The 22,175-nt window shown below is 46.8% G+C and overlaps 1 protein-coding gene across 1 annotated transcript; it reads left to right on the forward strand.

The window, feature by feature from the left end:
- Nucleotides 1-4,161: 4,161 nt before the first annotated feature.
- Nucleotides 4,162-20,899, forward strand: LOC142261411 (E3 ubiquitin/ISG15 ligase TRIM25-like). The gene is made up of 3 exons (XM_075332101.1): nucleotides 4,162-4,437; nucleotides 15,286-15,471; nucleotides 16,233-20,899. The coding sequence occupies exon 3, from the start codon at nucleotides 16,242-16,244 to the stop codon at nucleotides 17,850-17,852; it is 1,611 nt and encodes a 536-aa protein (XP_075188216.1). The 5' UTR covers nucleotides 4,162-4,437; nucleotides 15,286-15,471; nucleotides 16,233-16,241; the 3' UTR covers nucleotides 17,853-20,899.
- The last annotated feature ends 1,276 nt before the right edge of the window (nucleotides 20,900-22,175 follow it).

Here is a 22,175-nt window from a genome sequence, read left to right on the forward strand (position 1 = left end):
AAGAGCAATCCGATTAATTCCCAACATCCACAGCTTTAAGCGGGCCCTAAAAACGCATTTCTTTAGACTAGCCTATCCCCTCACCGCCATAATCTAATCTAGTCCCTTTCTGCCCTTCATAACAAAATTTTTACTTCCAATTCTTGTCCCCTGTAGCTGTATGAATTCTGGCCGATGACAGGTCCATGCACCTGGTTTTGAATCCCCTATTAAATTGATGGCTGGACCACATATGACAAGCTTTTCTCCCCCATTCACCTTTTGTGCCTCCCCTATTTCCTCATAGACTGCAGCTTACGAGCAGGGCCCTCGCTCCTCCTGGTATCTTAATAGTGTTATTTTGTATTGTCTCATATTGTCTGTACATGTCCCCTCTGAACTGTAAAGCGCTGCGGAATATGTTGGCGCTATAGAAATAAAACTTATTATAACTCAAATTGTTTTTTTGGTCGCAGCAACATCCATTAAGATGCAAAAACAGGTGATCAAAACATCTCATCTGTGCAAAAATTGTATAAGTAAAAATGTCAGCTCAAGATGCAAAAAAAGAAGCCATCCCTGAGCCCCAGATCCTGAAAAATGAGAACGCCACAGGCCTCGGCAAATGGCAACAAAAGCACAATTATTTTTTTGGGCAAAATTCTGAATTTTTTTCACCACTTATATAAAAGTGAAACAATACATGTTTGGTGTCTACAAACTCGTACCGACCTGGGGAATCATAATACCATATAGTGAACATGTTCACTACCCCCCGCCCCACCCCACCCGCAAATAACTGTGGATTTGCACTTTTAATATTTTCTCTGTTTTCAGTACAATATATGGTTAAACGAAAGGTGTCATTCAAAAGTACAACTCGTCCTGCAAAAAAACAAGCCCTCATATGGGTATATTGACATAAAAATAAAAAGGTTATGGCTCTTGGAAGGAGGAAAAAACGGAAAATTGCCAAGGGGAGGTGGTTGAAGGGGTTAATAGTAATATTTCTAAAGGGTATGAACTATCCCTCTTTCGTACACTTGTTAGTAACATATCTGGCTTTGGGAAAGCTGGGTGATAACTGTACCTATTTCTCGGCTGACACAGATTTCCCGGTGTCCGGATTAGATGCGGGGCCCAGGATCCTGGGGTGACTGTGACTCCTGCACCCCGGATAGTTATACCGCTCTCTGTAATATCTGCTTTGTTCAGCAGCAGATGTATCAGTCTATATGTAATACACAGATATTTCCTTGTATATTGGAGCTGTTGTGTTGTATTATGTGTGTGTGAGTGTAAACGCCTCAAGATTTGCAAATTAAAAGGTTTATCTCTGAATCTATTTCTTTCTCCTCTATAGTAGCCCGGCCATATCTCCAGATCCTCACTGCGACATTCCTTACATTTCTCTGGCTCCATCTCCTCCATACACGTTTCTGTGCTCAGTGTGAAGTGGGCGGTCCTTCACTGGTGGCCATGTGACCTCTATAAACTACATTTCCCACAAGCCCCGGCTTCTTCTCCAGACTCACTGCTCTCATCCGTGTAAAGCTATATTAGCTGCTCCTCCAATGCTTTGTGATAGGAGTAGTGATAGGAGGCTCTGTGTATAGGCCGACCGCCCTCCATCCTACAATTCTGTATGTGTATTAGATATTTTTCCCCTGTGTGTCCTCTCCTATCTCTTTGCTGCCCATAGCAACCAATCACAGCGCAGGTTTCATTTTACCAGAGCGGTTTAAAACATTAAAGCTGAGCTCTGATTGGTCGCTATGCGTAACAGACAGTTTCTCTTTCAGACAGTGTGGATGAAGGCCCAGTTGTATTTATATTGTATGTATAGGCAGGAGGCGGCCATTATAACAAATATTCATGCTTTATATGAGGAAAAAACATTAGTGGTTTAGTTGCTGGTATGTCTGTGCTCGTTCGGCTTTACAGCGCTTTATGAGAGGATACTATTGTGTGTGTGACAGGAGCGGGCGCACAGAGTCAACACGGGCACTGTACGAAATGTGAAATGTGCGCACTATTGGATCCAAAGACCTCAAATTTGGACTCATCAGACCAAAGCAGAGATTTCCACTGGTCTAATGTCCATTCCTTGTGTTCTTTACCCAAACAAGTCTCTTCTGCTTGTTGCCTGCCTTAGCAGTGGTTTCCTAGCAGCTATTTTACCATGAAGGCTGCTGCACAAAGTCTCCTCTTAAAGGGAACCTGTCACCTAAAATATGCGTTCTGACCTATCAGCAGACGCATGTGTGCCCTAATTACACCTTCCTACCCATCCCTGTCTTATAAAATTGTATAATATGAAAGTAATAAAAAACGTTTTATTACCTTCATATTTCGTATGTAAATAGCAGGGAATATGGTCACAGGGGCGGCACCTTGCCCCTGCATACTTTCCGTGGTATCACGCCCCTGTGGGCATGATACCATGGAGTCACATGAGCAACGTCACCGTCACTCATTCTATCCTGCACGCGTTTACACTTACTATTGCCGCAGGCTTCCCTTCCGGGTTCTCCTTGTCAGTTTCAGACGCGTAGTGCGCGTCTGAAGCCGGTGCGTGAACACCCGGAAACGAAGCCTGCCACAATGCACGCAGGGGTGTGATACCACGGAAAGTATGCAGGGCAAGGCGCCGCCCCTGTGTCCATATTCCCTGCTATTTACATACGAAATATGAAGGTAATAAAACGTTTTTTATTACCTTCATATTATACAATTTTCTAACACAGGGATGGGTAGGGAGGTGTAATTAGGGCACACATGCGTCTGCTGATAGGTCAGAACGCATATTTTAGGTGACAGGTTCCCTTTAATAGTTGTTCTAGAGATGAGGTGTAAGCTGCAAAATACGGTGTGTGTGTGTGTGTGGGTGTATACACACACACACCGTATTTTGCAGTTTATAAAATGCACCGGATTATAAGATCACAAGTTTAGATAAAAAAAAAGGGGTGTCCATCTTACAATTCGGTGGTGTCTTACCGTGAAGGGGTATCAGCCGTGGTGGAGCGGGAGTCACAGGAGGCAGGGGCGGTGGTGGAGCAGGGCGGTGGTGGAGCGTGGGTCACAGGAGACGGGGGCGGTGGTGGAGCGGGGTCACAGGAGGCAGAGGCGGCGATGGTGGAGCAGGGCGATGCTGTGGCGGTGTGGAGGGGGTAACAGATGCTTGCTGCGGGTGCTGTGAGTGAGGCAGGAAACATCCAGACACTTTCGGCGGTGCGGGCTTCAAAGAAATGGCTCCTGGCGTCTGCGCATGAGCAGATTGCGATATCGGCTCAATGACAAGCCAGGATCTCATCTGCACACGCTACCTCCGGACGCCATTTTCCTTAAAAAAACAAGCAAAAGACACAACAAATTTCAGCCAATTACACTGAGCAAAGGGGTTTAAAGTAAAAAGATGTCCAAGTATCACAATATAATCCCACCACCCCCTGCTCAGAAATAACTATGGGTGTAATTGCTTCAAGTTTAGCAAAACTAAGACCAATTCACAGAAGATAGAACAAAAAAAAGGATAAAACATATAATCTTTATTGTGAAAAACAGAATAAAATATAGGGTGTAATGCAAAGGACAGGACACTAGATGGCAGCACACTGCAGGAGACCAGTGAGGGCAGATACAGCACCAGCAATGTGTGACACAGATCAGGCGTCTCAGGAATAAAACACGTGTGGAGACAATATGGGGGAATAACTGAGGCACAGCCCGAGCACAGCAATGCTGCTCACATAGACCATGGCCAAACCAACCCAAAGCTATGGGAGCAGAGCCCTTCCCCTGACAGTGGCCTGATGCCCCCTCCTGCCTTATGTGCGACCCCTGCAGCCCCTGCTCTGTGAGGAAGGAGACATGGAGCTCCTGAGTGGAGAGGGACTGTCAGAGCCGGGGCCATTGTGTGGAGCAGGGATATGCCGGAGCTCACAGAGACCGGGAACAACCGAGGCTGCACTGTCCCCATGACCCTGTGCTCCAGCCACGTGCCACTATCCACATGCAGGGGGAGCGGCCATTGCTGCGGGGGGGAAGCGGCCATTGCTGCAGGGGGAAGCGGCCATTGCTGCGGGGGGAAGCGGCCATTGCTGCAGGGGGAAGCGGCCACTGCTGCGGGGGGGAAGCGGCCATTGCTGCAGGGGGGAAGCGGCCATTGCTGCAGGGGAGCGGCCCTGCGGCCGGTGTATGAGCTGTAGTATCGGCCATCTATGCCATTGGTGTGAGCGGCTGCTCCCGGCCTGAAGCTCCTGGCTGCAGACACAGGAGGCGGCAGCTGCACTCACTGCTCTACGGAAGCCGCACTCTGCCACTCCCGGAGCAGACCTGGGGGCGGGGCCAGGGTCATGCAGGGCTGATCTGCCGGAACTTCACTGCGAAGAGCTGACTTCCTGTTCTCCTCTCTCTGCGGCCGGCGCCATTGCTTGTGCAGACACGTGTTGGAGGGTAAGTATTCATACCTGGGTCTGTGTATTTGTGCCTTGTTGTATTACTTGTGTATGTGACCTGGCTGTGTGTGTACGCACGCGCGAATATATGAGGCCTGTGTGTGTGTATGTATGTACAGTATATATATATATATATATATATATATATATAAAAAAAATGGCCTGTGTGCGCGCGCGCATATGAGGCCTGTGTTTGTGTGTGTGCGCACACACACGCATATAAGGCCTGTGTGTGTGTGTGCGCGTGCGTGTGTGCGCACATATGAGGCGTGGCTGTGTGTGCGCTTGTGCACACATATGAGGCTTGGCTGTGTGTGCGCGCGCGCCTGTGCACACATATGAGGCTTGGCTGTGTGTGTGCGCGCGCGCTTGTGCACACATATGAGGCTTGGCTGTGTGTGCGCGCGCTTGTGCACACATATGAGGCTTGGCTGTGTGTGCGCGCGCTTGTGCACACATATGAGGCTTGGCTGTGTGTGTGCGCGCGCTTGTGCACACATATGAGGCTTGGCTGTGTGTGTGCGCACGCTTGTGCACACATATGAGGCTTGGCTGTGTGTGTGCGCGCGCTTGTGCACACATATGAGGCTTGGCTGTGTGTGTGTGCGCGCGCTTGTGCACACATATGAGGCTTGGCTGTGTGTGTGTGCGCGCGCTTGTGCACACATATGAGGCTTGGCTGTGTGTGTGTGTGCGCGCTTGTGCACACATATGAGGCTTGGCTGTGTGTGTGTGTGTGCGCGCGCGCTTGTGCACACATATGAGGCTTGGCTGTGTGTGTGTGTGTGCACACTTGTGCACACATATGAGGCTTGGCTGTGTGTGTGTGTGTGCGCGCTTGTGCACACATGAGGCTTGGCTGTGTGCGCGCTTGTGCACACATGAGGCTTGGCTGTGTGCGCGCTTGTGCACACATGAGGCTTGGCTGTGTGTGTGCGCAAGCTTGTGCACACATGAGGCGTTGCTGTGTGTGTGCGCGCTTGTGCACACATATGAGGCTTGGCTGTGTGTGTGTGTGCGCGCTTTTGCACACATATGAGGCTTGGCTGTGTGTGTGTGCGCGCGCTTGTGCACACATATGAGGCTTGGCTGTGTGTGTGTGCGTGCGCTTGTGCACACATATGAGGCTTGGCTGTGTGTGTGTGCGCGCGCTTGTGCACACATATGAGGCTTTGCTGTGTGTGTGTGTGTGCGCGCGCGCGAGCTTGTGCACACATATGAGGCTTTGCTGTGTGTGTGCGCGCGCGCGCGCGAGCTTGTGCACACATATGAGGCTTGGCTGTGTGTGTGCGCGCGCGCTTGTGCACACATATGAGGCTTGGCTGTGTGTGTGTGCGCGCTTGTGCACACATATGAGGCTTGGCTGTGTGTGTGCGCGCGCTTGTGCACACATATGAGGCTTGGCTGTGTGTGTGTGCGCGCGCGCTTGTGCACACATATGAGGCTTGGCTGTGTGCGTGTGCGCGCGCGCTCTTGTGCACACATATGAGGCTTGGCTGTGTGTGTATATTTATATATAGAATATATATATATATATATATATATATATATATATATATATATATATATAATTATATGAGGCCTGGCTGTGTGTGCGTATGTATATACAGAGTGTCCACCCATATCCTGTCCACCTCCATTAACTTGAGAACAGCGGCAGCTATAGGCATATAAGTGGTGTCTAGGTATAGTAAAGTAGCCATGCGCTATGCAATGAAACCACTTATAGCGCCACCTGGTGGAAAACAATGGAGTTAGCATTTTTATTTCGAAAACGGAACGAGATAGAGAAAAAAAGTGAATTACAAAGTTGCAGGCATCATCAATTGTATACGAATCGACACCTTATATACAGAAATGCTATGATATGAAACCCATGACCCCCCCAAAACATTGAATGCTGGTCATGCATATGGCGCTCATTTAACTGATGCTCAAAGTGGACCCCGTCAGCTGCAATGCACATCTGGACTCTGCACAGCATACTGTATCTTGCTGCACGTTGTGCAATATGGTAGGTAACATGTTTGCACAAGCATCTGTGTTACGTCGTCGTAGGTCCTGCAATGTTGGTGGAGGGGTCGCATACACCTGCTGTTTGATGTGACCTCACAGAAAGAAGTCCAATGGGGTCAGGTCAGGTGAGCGTGGAGGCCACTCCACACAGCCACCATACCCAATGACTTGTAGGAAGGTCTCCATGAGGTATCGCTTCACGTCGGCAGCCTTGTGAGTTTTACACGTTCTAATCATAGCATTTCTGTATGCAAGGTGTCGATTCGTATTGAATAGAAAATGTACGTTTTTGTAATTTACTTTTTTTCTCTATCTTGTTCCGTTTTCGAGATAAAAATGCTAACTCCATTGTTTTCCACCAGGTGGCGCTATAGGTGGTTACATTGCGTAGCGCATGGCTACTTTACTATACCTAGACACCACTTCTATGCCTATAGCTGCCGCCGTTCTCAGGTTAATGGCAGTGGACAGGATATGGGTGGACACACTGTATATACACTGCACAGTACCCTTTCTCCTGTCCTGTTATCAGAGAGGAGACATTGTACTTCGCACTTCTCAGGGTCATTATTGGTTTATTATTTTGTATATTCTGAATAGCGCCATGTATGTGGAGCTGTAGTTGATCATACGCTCTGAAGCGCCATTCACATGTGCCTCTTACAATAACTGTCTGTACTCACAGTATATCATACACCGGTCACATATTCTCCCGTATACCGGATGTAATATACAGGATAATATGTAACTGGTATAATATCTGATATTCTGTACTTACACCAGTCACATATTATCCTGTATACTGTATGTAACAGCTGATGTTATATACAGGGTAAAATGTGAATGGTATAATGATGTCTGTATTGTCCTCTATACTGTATGTAATATACTATGTGCACAGACATCAGATGTATATACAGTGCAGGATAATATGTCTCTGATACATCATATACCAGTCACGTATTGTCCTCTATACTGTATGTAACTTTACAACTTTACAACTGTATTTTAACTTTGTAAAAGCCTCTTCTAGGTCACGCAGAGCGCAGCGTGACCCAGAGAGTCTGCAGAGCGGTGACATCACTGAGAAGAGGAGCAGATCTCAGTGCAACCAGAAGAGTGCAGAGCGGTGACATCACTGAGAAGAGGAGCAGATCTCAGTGCAACCAGAAGAGTGCAGAGCGGTGACGTCACTGAGAAGAGGAGCAGATCTCAGTGCAACCAGAAGAGTGCAGAGCGGTGACGTCACTGAGAAGAGCAGCAGAGCACAGTGCGACCCAGAGAGTGGATGTATGCATTTTGCACAGTTATGGTCACGTGCTAAGTAGAGTCCCAGACACTTCTCTCAGTAGGACACTGATAGACGTGGATGAGAATTTAGTCGGCATTTGACCACAACTATATCATCATTACTTCGGCTTTTATCTTTTCAAAAAACTTGTTACCTCTACTCCCTACATGAAGCAGCCGGAGGTAAATACAATAAGGATTGGCCGCTGCTCATGGGCTGCTGCTGTGTGCTTGACCCCCCCCGGCCAAAATTTGCCAGCCAGCCCCTGCTCACATGTGATGTAATGCCGAAAGAACTGTGGAAACTGTTCAGTAAAAGACTTGTTTAATAAGGACTGGTGATCTCGGTGTCGGTCTACACTGCTGTCTGGTCCTGGCCTGCCAAAGGCAATGGTGACATGCGGTCTGCTAAGAGGCATGACCTGCACCACACAAGTCCACGCACTCAGCCAGGGCCATGGTTTTCATGTAGTGTTCGGGGGCGTCTGGAGTCAGTCCCTCATCTGCCCCTACCACCTCGTGCCACCCTACACGTTCTCCAGAGATGTTGTGCTTTCACCTAAGCAGTTGGTGTCCTCTATAAAATAGAGCAGATACTCTGCTGCAAAGGCCGGGAATGGAGATAGCGAAGCAACCGGAATTTAAACCCCTTAGATAACACAGTTGAGAGAAATGGCTGAGGTGTGAGGTGACCTCTGTGAAGCCGGCCTCATTCATCCATGTCTTACAATCTGAGAATGGGTTGGGATGTACAGACTGGCCACAAGTCTCCAGACCAGGGTCATCTTAAAGGGAACCTGTCACCAGTTTTTTAGCCTATAAACTGCGGCCACTACCAGTGGGCTCTTATATACAATATTCTAATATGCTGTATATAAGAGCCCACGCCGCTGTGTAGGACATAAAAATCACTTTATAATACTCGCCTAAACTGGTCGCAGCGGTGGATATACGTCAAATGGGTTTAACAAATCCCAAGCACACAATCAATAACAACAGGGTAATGCAAAAAGTGTAACGCTCTTTTCCCTTAAGCACCTCCCCCATACCCGCAGTTGAGCCCAGCTCTACCCTGTACTTATACGTCAAATGGGTGTCTTCGTCCTCCAGTGCCGACGCCTCCTCTTTCAGCCATCTTTGTCCTCCATCTTCTGAAGCCGCAGTGCATGACGTGTCCGACGTCATACAGTCTCGCCGGCATTCAGGGCCTGAGCAGGACAGATAAAGTATTGTAGTGCGCATGCGCGGGACCGGCGAGTCTGTATGAAGTAGACGCGTCATGCACACAGGCTTCAGAAGGAGGATGAAGATGGCCGAAAGAGGAGGCGCCGGCACCGGAGGACAAAGATGCCCATTTCATCCACATCCACCATAACGACCGGTTTAGGTGAGTATTATAAAGTGTTTTTTATGTTCTACACAGTGGTCTGGGCTCTTATATATATACAGTTACTTTTTCAAGGGACCAAAAGTAATTGGACAAGAGAATCTAAGGGCTGAAATTAACTCTGAAGGCGTCTCCCTCGTTAACCTGTAATCAATGAAGTAGTTAAAAGGTCTGGGGTTGATTACAGGTGTGTGGTTTTGCATTTGGAAGCTGTTGCTGTGACCAGACAACATGCGGTCTAAGGAACTCTCAATTGAGGTGAAGCAGAACATCCTGAGGCTGAAAATAAAGAAAAAATCCATCAGAGAGATAGCAGACATGCTTGGAGTAGCAAAATCAACAGTCGGGTGCATTCTGAGAAAAAAGGAATTGACTGGTGAGCTTGGGAACTCAAAAAGGCCTGGGTGTCCACGGATGACAACAGTGGTGGATGATCGCCGCATACTTTCTTTGGCGAAGAAGAACCCGTTCACAACATCAACTGAAGTCCAGAACACTCTCAGTGAAGTAGGTGTATCTGTCTCTAAGTCAACAGTAAAGAGAAGACTCCATGAAAGTAAATACAAAGGGTTCACATCTAGATGCAAACCATTCATCAATTCCAAAAATAGACAGGCCAGAGTTAAATTTGCTGAAAAACACCTCATGAAGCCAGCTCAGTTCTGGAAAAGTATTCTATGGACAGATGAGACAAAGATCAACCTGTACCAGAATGATGGGAAGAAAAAAGTTTGGAGAAGAAAGGGAACGGCACATGATCCAAGTCACACCACATCCTCTGTAAAACATGGTGGAGGCAACGTGATGGCATGGGCATGCATGGCTTTCAATGGCACTGGGTCACTTGTGTTTATTGATGACATAACAGCAGACAAGAGTAGCTGGATGAATTCTGAAGTGTACTGGGATATACTTTCAGCCCAGATTCAGCCAAATGCCGCAAAGTTGATCGAACGGCGCTTCATAGTGCAGATGGACAATGACCCCAAGCATACAGCCAAAGCTACCCAGGAGTTCATGAGTGCAAAAAAGTGGAACATTCTGCAATGGCCAAGTCAATCACCAGATCTTAACCCAATTGAGCATGCATTTCACTTGCTCAAATCCAGACTTAAGACGGAAAGACCCACAAACAAGCAAGACCTGAAGGCTGCGGCTGTAAAGGCCTGGCAAAGCATTAAGAAGGAGGAAACCCAGCGTTTGGTGATGTCCATGGGTTCCAGACTTAAGGCAGTGATTGCCTCCAAAGGATTCGCAACAAAATATTGAAAATAAAAATATTTTATTTGGGTTTGGTTTATTTGTCCAATTACTTTTGACCTCCTAAAATGTGGAGTGTTTGTAAAGAAATGTGTACAATTCCTACAATTTCTATCAGATATTTTTGTTCAAACCTTCAAATTAAACGTTACAATCTGCACTTGAATTCTGTTGTAGAGGTTTCATTTCAAATCCAATGTGGAGGCATGCAGAGCCCAACTCGCGAAAATTGTGTCACTGTCCAAATATTTCTGGACCTAACTGTAGCATGTTAGAATCCTGTATATAAGATCCCAGTGGTGGTGGCCGCAGCTTATAAAGCAAAAAACCATGTGACAGGTTCCTTTAACAGCATTTTGGGCCCCTGGGCAAACCAGTGTGCTGGGGCCTCTACGACAACCACTTACAAGAATATAAGGTAAATGGCGATAATATTAAACATATATTTATTTTATTGGCACGTCAACAAAACTGGTGTGAACACATTGAAAACAATCAAGTGATCAACATGATAAACATCTGAACAATACACAAGGCTCGAAAAACACAATAATCCTCAGTAAGTCACACACATTATATGGTACACTATGGAGGTATGGATTTTGTTTTCAGAGAATTTCTTTCTTATTGGATTGAATTCAATGGTCTTCAGGATGTCACTCTCCATGCACATGAGGGAAGCCAGTGGAAACGGTGATTACGAAGCAATTTTTTTTAGAAGTTTCAGTTTTGAAAAAGTAAGCTCTCCAGTAGAGTTGGTCTCCGTCAAGCACATGAACTATCTGAGTGCAATTTCAACATTTGGGAATTCAGATTTCAATCTTTCTTTTTTTTTTTTTTCGTCCCGTGCAGGAAATGTAGCTCTTCTGAACTACTCAGGGCACTGCTAGGTACTGCATCCTCATTAGACTGCAGGGCCTTTCCCTAGGGACCTGGAACACCAGTGCCAGTAATACATACACACACACACACACTCCCAGTTTCCACTCCACACCAGGGGTAATTGGCTAGTCAGACACCACAGAGGGCGGAGCCAGTCCAGGGGACTAGACAGCCTGGTGGGAGGGGACAGTCAGTCAAGTCAGGAGAGTGAAAGTGAATGGAAGTGACCTCAAGCTGGGTCGTGCAATGGTGACCCGAGGGTACAGGAGAGTAGATGCCAGGGTAGGTACACCCAAGTACCACTGGAACCAGAGCACCGACGGGGCACAGGGCCTTAGGTCAGGCGCCAGCTTCACGCGGCCTGGCAAATACCTGCACAGTGAGGGGACCTTCACTGACCCACAGATCCGGGGGTATCAGCAGTAACGAGCGGATCAAGGTTCGGGACCACGGACCAACCCTACAGGGTCCACAATGCATTGCCCACCATACGTACGAGGAGACTGCCGAAAGACAGTCAGGACTCCAACAGACTTCATGCTACGGGGACCCAACCACACTGAGGTTGCAGGGGACAGAGCAACTGAGTCGTCAAACGAACTACAGGGACCTGAACCAGCCGTCCAAGGGTCCAGAGTGAGTAAAACTGTTAACTTACACCCCACAGTGTGGCTTCCCTTCTTTGGCAAAAGTCTCCAGTATCTATTCCCCAGGGCCCGGCCCTACCTGTAGAGGGCCTACCACCACAGCTGCCATTACCACCAGCCCTAGGGATAACCAACCCAGCAGCGGTGGTTCCACCATCCTAACTGCAATCCGCAGGTGGTGTCACACCAAAGACTTTAATCTCCCCTGTAAATACTCCCCATTAAAAAGCGTCCCCAGGGTCACGGAACGGGGCAACGGCCAGTATTCTCCCGTGACACCGTATCCCCGTAAATATACGGCCCGGGATATTGCCCTGGGCGACACAGAAGAGTCTCACAATCTTCATCTTGAGCGATGTAGTGCTTGAGATGTTCACATTTGTTTAAAGTGAACCTGTCGGGTGCAATATGCACCCAGAACCACGAGCAGCTCTGTGTGCACGGTGAACGCTGAGCTGAATGTGCACTAGACCTTTCTGAAGCTTAATTGTGTGTAGCAATGACCATCTATGAAGCGAATATTGGTGCCACCTGAGTAAAAAAAAGCAGTTTGAGCTATTACATGAGGTACAGTGCCTTGCAAAAGTATTCGCACCCCTTGAATTTTTCAACCTTTTCCCACATTTCAGGCTTCAAACAGAATTGGTAAAAATTTTATGGTGAAGAATCAACAACAAGTGGGTCACAATTGTGAAGTTGAATATTTATTGCTTATTTTAAACTTTGTAAAAAATAAAAAACTGAAAATTGGGGCGTGCAATATTATTCGTCCCCTTTAAGTTAATACTTTGTAGCGCCACCTTTTTTGCGATTACAGCACAAGTCGCTTGGGGTATGTGTCTATCAGTTTTGCACATCGAGAGACTGAAATTCTCGCCCATTCTTCCTTTGTAAACAGCTGGAGCTGAGTGAGGTTGGATGGAGAGCGTTTGTGAACAGCAGTTTTCAGCTCTTGCCACAGATTCTCGATTGGATTCAGGTCTGGACTGTGACTTGGCCATTCTAACACCTGGATACGTTTATTTGTGAACCATTCCATAGTAGATTTTGCTTTGTTTGGGATCATTGTCTTGTTGGAAGACAAATCTCCGTCCCAGTCTCGGGTCTTTTGCAGACTCAAACAGGTTTGCTTTAAATATGGTCCTGTATTTGTCTCCATCCATCTTCCCATCAATTTTAACCATCTTCTCTGTCCCTGCTGAAGCAAAGCAGACCCAAACCATGATGCTGCCACCACCATGTTTGACAGTGGGGATGGTGTGATGAGCTGTGTTGCTTTTATGACAAGCATATTGTTTGGTATTGTGTCCAAAAAGTTCAATTTTGGTTTCATCTGACCAGAGCCCCTTCTTCCACATGTTTGGTGTCTCCAGGTGGCTTGTGGCAAACTTTAAATGACACTTTTTATGGATATCTTTTGAGAAATGGCTTTCTTCTTGCCACTCTTCCATAGAGGCCAGATTTGTGCAGTGTACGGCTGATTGTTGTCCTATGGACAGACTCTCCCACCTCAGCTGTAGATCTCTGCAGTTCATCCAGAGTGATCCTGGGCCTCTTTGCTGCATCTCTGATCAGTCTTCTGGTTTGACATGGAATTTTTGAGGTAAAGCAGAGTCTTGGTAGAGTTGCAGTGGTATGATACTCCTTCCATTTCAATATGATCGCTTGCACAGTGCTTCTTGGGATGTTTAAAGTTTTGGAAATCTTTTTGCAACCAAATCCGGCTTTAAACTTCTCCACAACAGTATCACGGACCTGCCTGTTGTGTTCTTTGGTCTTCATGATGCTATCTGCGCCTTAAACAGAACATGAGACTATCACAGAGCAGGTGCATTTATACGGGGACTAGATTACACAGAGGTGGATTATATTTATCATCATCAGTCATTTAGGACAACATTGGATCAATCAGAGATCCTCAATTAACTTCTGGCGTGAGTTTGCTGCACTGAAAGTAAAGGGGATGAATAATATTGCACGCCCCAATTTTCAGTTAATTTTTTACAAAAATTTAAAGGGAACCTGTCACCAGTTTTATGGCCTATAAGCTGCGGCCACCACCACCGGGCTCTTATATACAGCATTCTAACAGCGCAGGCCGCTGTGAGAACATAAAAACACTTTATAATATTCACCTTAACTGGTCGCTGCGGTGCTGGTCGGCCTGGTGAGTGGCGCCTCCTCTCTCAACCATCTTGCTCCTCCGTCTTCTGAAGCCTGTGTGCATGACGCGTCCACGTCATACACACTCGCCAGCACTGAGGTCATGCGCAGGCGCACTTTGATCTGCCCTGCTCAGGGCAGATCAAAGTATTCTAGTGCGCCTGTGCTGGCGAGTGTGTATGACGTGGACCACTTTTTCCACTTTGTAATTGACCAACCTCTCTTCCTTTGATGCTCTGCTGCTGACTGTCCACCCGTCCTTCGTTCTCAGCATGCGATCCGAACATCATTGTAGCTCCTCTTACTAACAGCACTTCATATATCACATCCCCACAAGATTACAAGCTCTATACACATCACAGCCAAACACTCATTTTATCTGAGATACTTTTATGTCCACAAAATAAAGCTTATATTTCTATATAAATGTATGCCAAATTGTCTATATACATGACATTTCAGCATAATTGTAAAAAGTTTTGTTAAATCTATTTTATTTTTTTTTTTTTTTTTTGCATATTTTTACTTTTGAATCAAACTGAGAGTGACATCTGACATGTCATGTGCTTGTCCTTGGCGCCTTTTGAAATGTGGACTTTTTTGAGATGCCTGCGCCTTTGTGGGTTTTTTTTTCCTGATGAAGAGGTTGAAATACCTTGAGATGCTTAGGAAATAAATCTCAGGAATCCTCTTGTCTCCTGCATCCTTTTTACCGTATTTCAATCCGTCAGGTATTGAAAGGGTTAAGGTAAATGTCTATTCTGCAGTGATGTAACAGGTAGATGTAACCTGAGCTACAGCCGCAACCTTCTCCTGTAAATATTCGCTTCTCACTCCTCCCTTTGCCGGTTATAGCTCATATGTATGCTGACCATGTTGAAGGAGCTCAGCGCTGCATAGCTGTGGTGTTATTTCAATTGCAGCTGCGAACTACTGAATAAAACCAAGGAGTGCTTTTTGCTTAGTCTTTTCCCACCTGTTTCTTACCTTCCAGCTGCACAGGTAGAAGTCATGCATATTTCCTATTTTAAGCTTTCTGCTTATCCACATTATAGACAGAATGCTGCCAATCAGTGGTCTGGGTGGGATTATACAGGGCTCAGCATTCAGAAAACTGGTAATGAAGCTGTGCATCAGAGAAAACCGTTTTGAATAAAAAATGCAGGACCCATTAAAGTAAGTGGTGGTGTTTCTATTGCAGCTGCGAAGGTCCCTACTGAAGATACCAAGGAGTGCTTTTGTTGTTTCTTTCCCCACCCGTTTGTCTCACCTTCCAGCAGCGGAGATAGAAGTCACGCATATTTCCTACAACTCTCCTCCATCATCTTGAGTGACCATCGGCAGCTGATATACTCTAAAGTTCTTGTGTGATACACAACTTAATCTGGTGAGCATACATCCCTTATCTATTCACAATTGTGTTATGGTATCACCGTATTGTGCTTTTCTTGCTCCTTCTTTCTCTCTGCCCCTACATCACGTTACTCTCACAACGGATATTAAACAACTGGTGGCAGATTCCTATTAAGGAGTTAAATAAGTAGTTCACCCATTTTGATTTTTTGCTACATCGGTATAACCTTGAGAAAGAATGTGTATCTGAAATACCTTCCATTGGCCTGTGAGCGGCTCTATTGCGGACCGCTGTTAACCATCGCATGACCGCCTGGTTCTTTAACCTCGGGGATCTGGTGATGTCACGTCAACTTCCTGTTCACGTGACACTACCGCGGCCGGCCCCAGTCTCTGTGAGTCACTGGGCTGTGGGTGGCGTTTCCCCGCTCGTCACAGCCCAGCATCGCTCCTGCTTGTGTGCTCTGCAGTGAAGGAGCAGGGAGATGCTGGACTGTTACGCTGGGCTTTGTTGAGCGGTGCAACGACGCCCACAGCCCAGTCACTCATAGAAACTGCGGCCGGCCTCAGTTGACGAGACATCACCGGATCCCAGGGGTCACATGATGGGGGGTGAGTGGACTACAATAGCGCCCACTCACAGGCACTATTGGCAACACAAGGTATTTGAGAGAAAACATATCGATGTGGCCCATAATGAAAAGGGGTGAACTACCCCTTTTAAGTGAATAGGTGTAACTACAACATTGCTAAGTATTATCAGACACATTCCGTTTTGTTTCTTCCTTCCCTCAGCTATGAGCCATGGCGTCTGCTGATCTGAGAGACGAGCTGCTCTGCTCCATCTGTTTATCTATTTTTAAGGATCCTGTAACGCTGAGATGTGGACACAACTTCTGCCAGGTCTGTATTGATCGTGTGCTGGATACACAGGACGAGTCTGGAGTTTTTTCCTGTCCTGAATGCAGAGATGAGTTTCAGGAGCGGCCGGCGCTGATGAGGAACATAAATCTTCATAATGTCGCAGAACGTTTCTTGATTACTCAGCAAGAACAAGAGGAGATCACCGGGATCTGCTGCACTTACTGTGTGGACTCTCCTGTACCTGCTGTTAGATCCTGTCTACACTGTGAGGCTTCTCTGTGTGAGAAACACCTGAGGGCTCACAGCAAATCACCAGAACACGTCTTATCTGATCCCAGCACTTCTCTGGAGAAAAGGAAATGTCCTGTCCATAAGAAGATCCTGGAATATTACTGCACTGAGGACGCGGCTTGTATCTGTGTGTCCTGCAGTTTGATTGGGAAACATAATGAACATAAAATGGAGTCACTGGATGAGGCCTCAGAGAAGAAGAAGAAGAAACTGAGAAATGTTCTCCAGAAACTGACCACAAAGAGAGAGGAGACTGAGGAAAGAGTCCGGAGTCTGGAGGAGCGCCGGAGAAAAGCTCAAGAAAAAGCTGCTGGAGAAGCCGAGAGAGTCACTGCCCTGTGTACAGACATCAGGAGACGGGTGGACGACCTGGAGAAGAAGGTCCTGAGTGAGATCTCCATGAGGGAAAAACAAAAATCAATGTCATTGTCTGTTGTGATCCATAAACTGGAGATAAAGAAGGACGAGCTGTCCAGGAAGATGAGGCACATTGAGGAGCTGTGTAACATGACTGATCCACTGACCGTCTTACAGGAACCAGACACCGGGGACTTGTGTGATTTTGAGGAGGAGGGAGGTGATGAGGACACAGGGGGACATGATAAGCAGCTCCATGATGGAGGTGACCTGGATGTGGCTGTGATCTCACACACATTACACACATTATGTGAGGTAATAACAGGTATAAGGAGCGGGATCTATGTGGAGGATCCTGCAGACATATTACTGGATGTAAACTCAGCTGGTAATTATGTCCTTATATCAGACGACCTGAAAACTGTGACTTGGGCAGAAGAGGAGCAGAATCGTCCAGAAACAGCAGAGAGATTTCTGTGTAATCAGGTGATGAGCAGGAGGGGATTTACCTCAGGACGACATTACTGGGATGTGGAGGGCAGTGGGTCAGGGTGGTGGAGGGTGGGGATGTGTTATCCCAGTATAGACAGGAAGGAAAGTCAGTCACTAATTGGAGATAATAACAAGTCCTGGAGTTTGTGGAGATATGATAATCAGTTTTCAGTGATGCATGACCGGAAAGAGATCCAGTTACCTGACAAGAGCTCCAGTGATAGATTCAGGATCTGTCTGGATTATGAGGCCGGGCAGTTGTCCTTTTATGAGCTGTGTGATCCCATCAGACACTTACATACCTTCACTGCCACCTTCTCCGAGCCCCTTCACGCTGCATTATATGTATTTGAGGTATATATTGATGGTCACAAGTATTACTTAGATAGCTGGGTGAGGATTACAACGTAACAGGAAAATTTCAGAAAATTCCCTATTTGTAAAGTAACTTTCATTGTAAACATTTTTCTGATTTTCTATGACATAAAATACATTTCCCTCCAAAGCCTCCTGAAATATTCGTGTTTCCTGAGACCATTGACCTTAACAATAGATTTTTCCCAGAGATCACTTCTCAGCAGTCTCATTATCAACACAGGAAGGAAATAAAGTGTAAGATAACACCTCTGGTATAAAGCTGGAGGACGATAATGCAGGATCCACCATTGACAATAACTGATGGACACAGCTGACCCCTTCCCCCCCACAGGGATCTCTGCACAGGACACAGAGCATCGCTTTGTTCTATGTACAGCAATGCTCCATTATTGTTGTGTAGAGTAAAAATCACGGCTTATGGCTGAAAATCACAGGAAAATCAGCTTGACCAGTATGTGGACTTTCCGTAGGTCCCCGCCGTCATGGCAGCCCACCGACATCTCATGATCACGTTACAGGGACGCTAAGGCTATGTGCCCACGGGAGATTGCACCTGCGGATATATCCGCAGATACATTCCCAGGTTTCCTGCAGCAGCTCCCCGGAATCCGCAGCTATACATAGCTGCGGTACTCCAGCGAAATAGCTGCGGAAAACCTGTGGACATTCATGTGACTTACCTGCAGAAGTCCCAGCCTCTATCTCCAGAGTGGAGAGCCAGGATTTCCGCAGGTAAATCCACAGGAATAATTGACATGTAGTTATGTGCGGCTGCGGGACATCCGCAGCACATACCGCAGTCGCACATACCGCAGCATTGACACACACTCCCCATGTCCCATAGGATAACATGGTGAGTGTCTGTACTTGCTGGAACCTGCGGATTTATCTAGAAAATCCAGATAAATCCGCAAGTTTTCCGCGGCAAAATCCGCAGGTGCGAGCGCCCATGGGCACATACCCAATGTGCACTCAAACTAACCCCTGAGCCGGGATCTCTGGGCTTAATTGCCGGTGTTAGTATTTAACAGTAACATTTATCAAGTTCACAGTTTGATTGTTAATTGTTTGCTAAATGGAATCTGTCAGCAGGTTTTTGTTATGTAATCTGGGAGCTGCATTTAATAGGGACAGAGAGCCTGATTCCAGAGTTGTCACTGGACTGCTTTGTACAGTTTAGAATTCTACAGAAAACTTAGTTTTAGGTTTTCTTTGCTGTACATGTAGCAGAACTTGGAATCCTGAGCTGTGTATAGCCCCGCCCTCACCACTGATTGGCAGCTTGCTGTGTACACTGTATATTGGTAGCAAGCTGCCAATCAGTGGTGAGGGCAAAGTAACACAGATTAGCTGGACTAGCCGCCACATGAGACCTAGTCCTCTAGTGATAATCCCCTGCTAATAATGCACTGATTGAAAATTGCAGCAAGCTACTGAGCCAGTGGCAAAACCCTAGAATCAGACTTTCTTTCCCTACATCATACTGCTATCAGATTACATAGCAAAAACCTGCTGACAGATTCCCTTTAAAGACAGATGCTACAGAAAAGTGCCAACATTTCCCTTGTGTACAGCAGGCTGAGCTCCGGTTTTAATTAGTAGAAGATATAGATAATCTATTCCCCTTGAGATCTCCTGATGATCAGCCGATCGCTGCTTCCACTTTCATTTAGTAAATGATTGTTGTCTTGACTCTGGCAACCGGATCCATTTGCTGTTATGATGACATGAGGTGTTGTTGACAGATCCTGTTATTTTCATCCTGTGTAGTCAGCACATCGAGCACATGAAGGCGACGTTTTCTGAATATTGAAATCACTAGTAGCATAGCCGAGTACTATGAGGCCGGAGTCACTGCCGCCGGCTCCTACCTGTACCCTGATAGTTATATGACTGTAAAGGGGTCTGTACACACTACGATATCGCTAATGAGATATTGCCAGGGTCACGAAATTAATGACGCACATCCGGCCTTGTTAGTGATATCGTTGCGTGTGACACCTACGAGCGAGTTTCAACGATCAAAAATACTCACTTGATCGTTGACACGTCGTTCATATCCCAAATGTTGTTCCGACTTCTGCACGCAGGTTGTTCGTCGTTTCTGCGGCAGCACACATCGCTATGTGTGACACCGCAGGAACGAGGAACAACATCGTACCTGTCGCCGCCTGCAATGAGGAGGTGGGCGGGATGTTCCGGCCGCTCATCTCCGCCCCACCGCTTCTATTGGGCGGCCGCTGTGTGACGTCGCTGTGACGCCGAACGTCTCTCCCCCTTCAGGAAGAGGTTGTTCACTGCCCACAGCAAGGTGTGACGGGTGTTAGCGATATTGTGCGCCACGGGCAACGATTTGCCAGTGACGCACAAACGAGGGGGGCGGGTGCGATCGCTAGCGATATCGTAGCGTGTAAAGCGGCCTTAACAGCCGCTACTATCAGCCATTACGAAGGGGAGATCACAGCATAAAGATTTATACAGCTGTCATTAAAGGAGTTTTCCATTTATAGAAAAGTGATCTCTAATCCTTTCCCAGCATGTAAAATCACAAACTTAGACAGTACTCCCCCCTCCCCCGGTCCAGCGTCAGGTCACAGCGATGTGCGTTGCAGTCATGGTGTCACCGCTGCAGCCAAAACACAGAAACCAAAGCGGGTGTGGAGAACTGGTGCCGAACAGCGGGAGGGCGAGTACTGTCTAACTTTGTTAAAGGCTGGGAAATGTTTGGGAACCAGTTTTCTAGAAGTGAAAAACCCCTTTAAGTCCAAAAAATGCTGCATAACTCTTTAAACATTTAGCTCCCCCTAGTGGTGGCCAGAATTACTATATATCGTCATACTGTTATAAGACTCATAAGAATATCAGGATCTGACAACAGCTTCTTGTTAATGGTTTCCATATGGCAAAAACTGAAAATATTTTACTGCAATAAATAAAATTAAGACAAATGATTGAATAACTACAGATAAAACTGCGGATAATAAATGGTATATTATTGCACATTACTGCTGGAGTTTATTATTGTGTGTGCTGGGGACGATTTATTTATTTTTTTTTTAAATTTCTCATTACTAAATGCTGGAGTCATCTGGGAGGGGCGGCTTCAGGGAAGAAATATATTCACCTAATGTAACCTATAGTGGGATATGATTTCTCTGTGTGTACCGTATTTCTCGTTTTATAAGACGCTCTGGATTATAAAATGCACCCCACATTTAAAGAAGGAAAATAGGAAAAAATCATTTTTACAGTTAAAATTTGGGTCTGTCTTATTCTAGTGCGTCTTATTTTAGCTCACCAGGGGAGAGCGTCAGTGGTGTCGCAGCTCAGGTAGGTCACAGGAGGGAGGGTCGGTGATGCTGCGGGTTCGGAGGAGGGGGTGTCGTGGCTCAGGAGGGTTAGTGGACGAAAGGTCGGTGATGCTGTGGGTTCGGGAAGGTGTGTTGCGGCACAGAAGGGTCAGTGGATGGAGGGTCGGCTATACAGCAAGCTCCTGGGGTGTCACGGCTGCAGGCTCCATTGAATCGCCGGCAACTCACATGATGAACTTCAAGAAAATAGCCGTGGAGGCGGTGTGTGTGTGTGCAGCCTGGCCTCTGTGGCCATTTTCTTGAAGTCCATCACATCAGCCGCTGTTGATTCAAAGCAGCCCGCCGACAGATCAATGGCGCCCTCAGCAGAGACACCCCACGAGCCCAAAGTTTTGCTGACCCTCTGTTCACTGACCCTACCGAGCTGCTGCACTTCAGTGACACCTCCTCCTCCGTGCTGTCAGTATCACCAACCAATACCGCCCCGGTAAGCCATACCCAGATTATAAGACGCATCTCCATTTTCCCCCGGTTTTGGGGGGGGAAAATGCATCTTATAATTCAGAAAATACGGTACAATGTGCAATCAAACATCTAAGAAAACTACGGGCCAGATTCATCATTTGTGATTTCATGAAGCCAATTTTCTTTTCTTGTCTTTACGGATTTAATTTGCCCCAAAGTCTTCAAAATTTGCACACAGTTCATTAATTTAGCAGAAAATAAAAATGCTCCTTTTATTGCTTTAGGCTATGTGCGCACGTCGCGTAAAAACATGCAGTTACGCTGCGCTTTGTAGCGCAGCGTAACTGCATGCGTCCTGCGTCCCCTGCACAGTCTATGGAGACTGTGCAGGGGCCGTGCGCACGTGGCGTTTAAGAGCGCAGCGCTTCGGCTACTGCCGAAGCGCTGCGCAAAAAGAAGTGACATGTCACTTCTTTCCTGCGCTTTGCCGGCAGCTCCTGCTCTGTCTATGGCAGGAGCTGCAGGCAGAGCGCATGGAATCGGCGCTCACTACGGACATTTCTGCAGCGATCTAAAGCGC

The sequence above is a fragment of the Anomaloglossus baeobatrachus genome, unplaced genomic scaffold (genome assembly GCF_048569485.1).
Source record: "Anomaloglossus baeobatrachus isolate aAnoBae1 unplaced genomic scaffold, aAnoBae1.hap1 Scaffold_217, whole genome shotgun sequence".
Classification (NCBI taxonomy): domain Eukaryota; kingdom Metazoa; phylum Chordata; class Amphibia; order Anura; family Aromobatidae; genus Anomaloglossus; species Anomaloglossus baeobatrachus.

Bases quoted from the DNA above. Each gene is read 5' to 3' on its own strand.
- LOC142261411 (XM_075332101.1), top strand. From the start codon at position 16,242: ATGGCGTCTGCTGATCTGAGAGACGAGCTGCTCTGCTCCATCTGTTTA.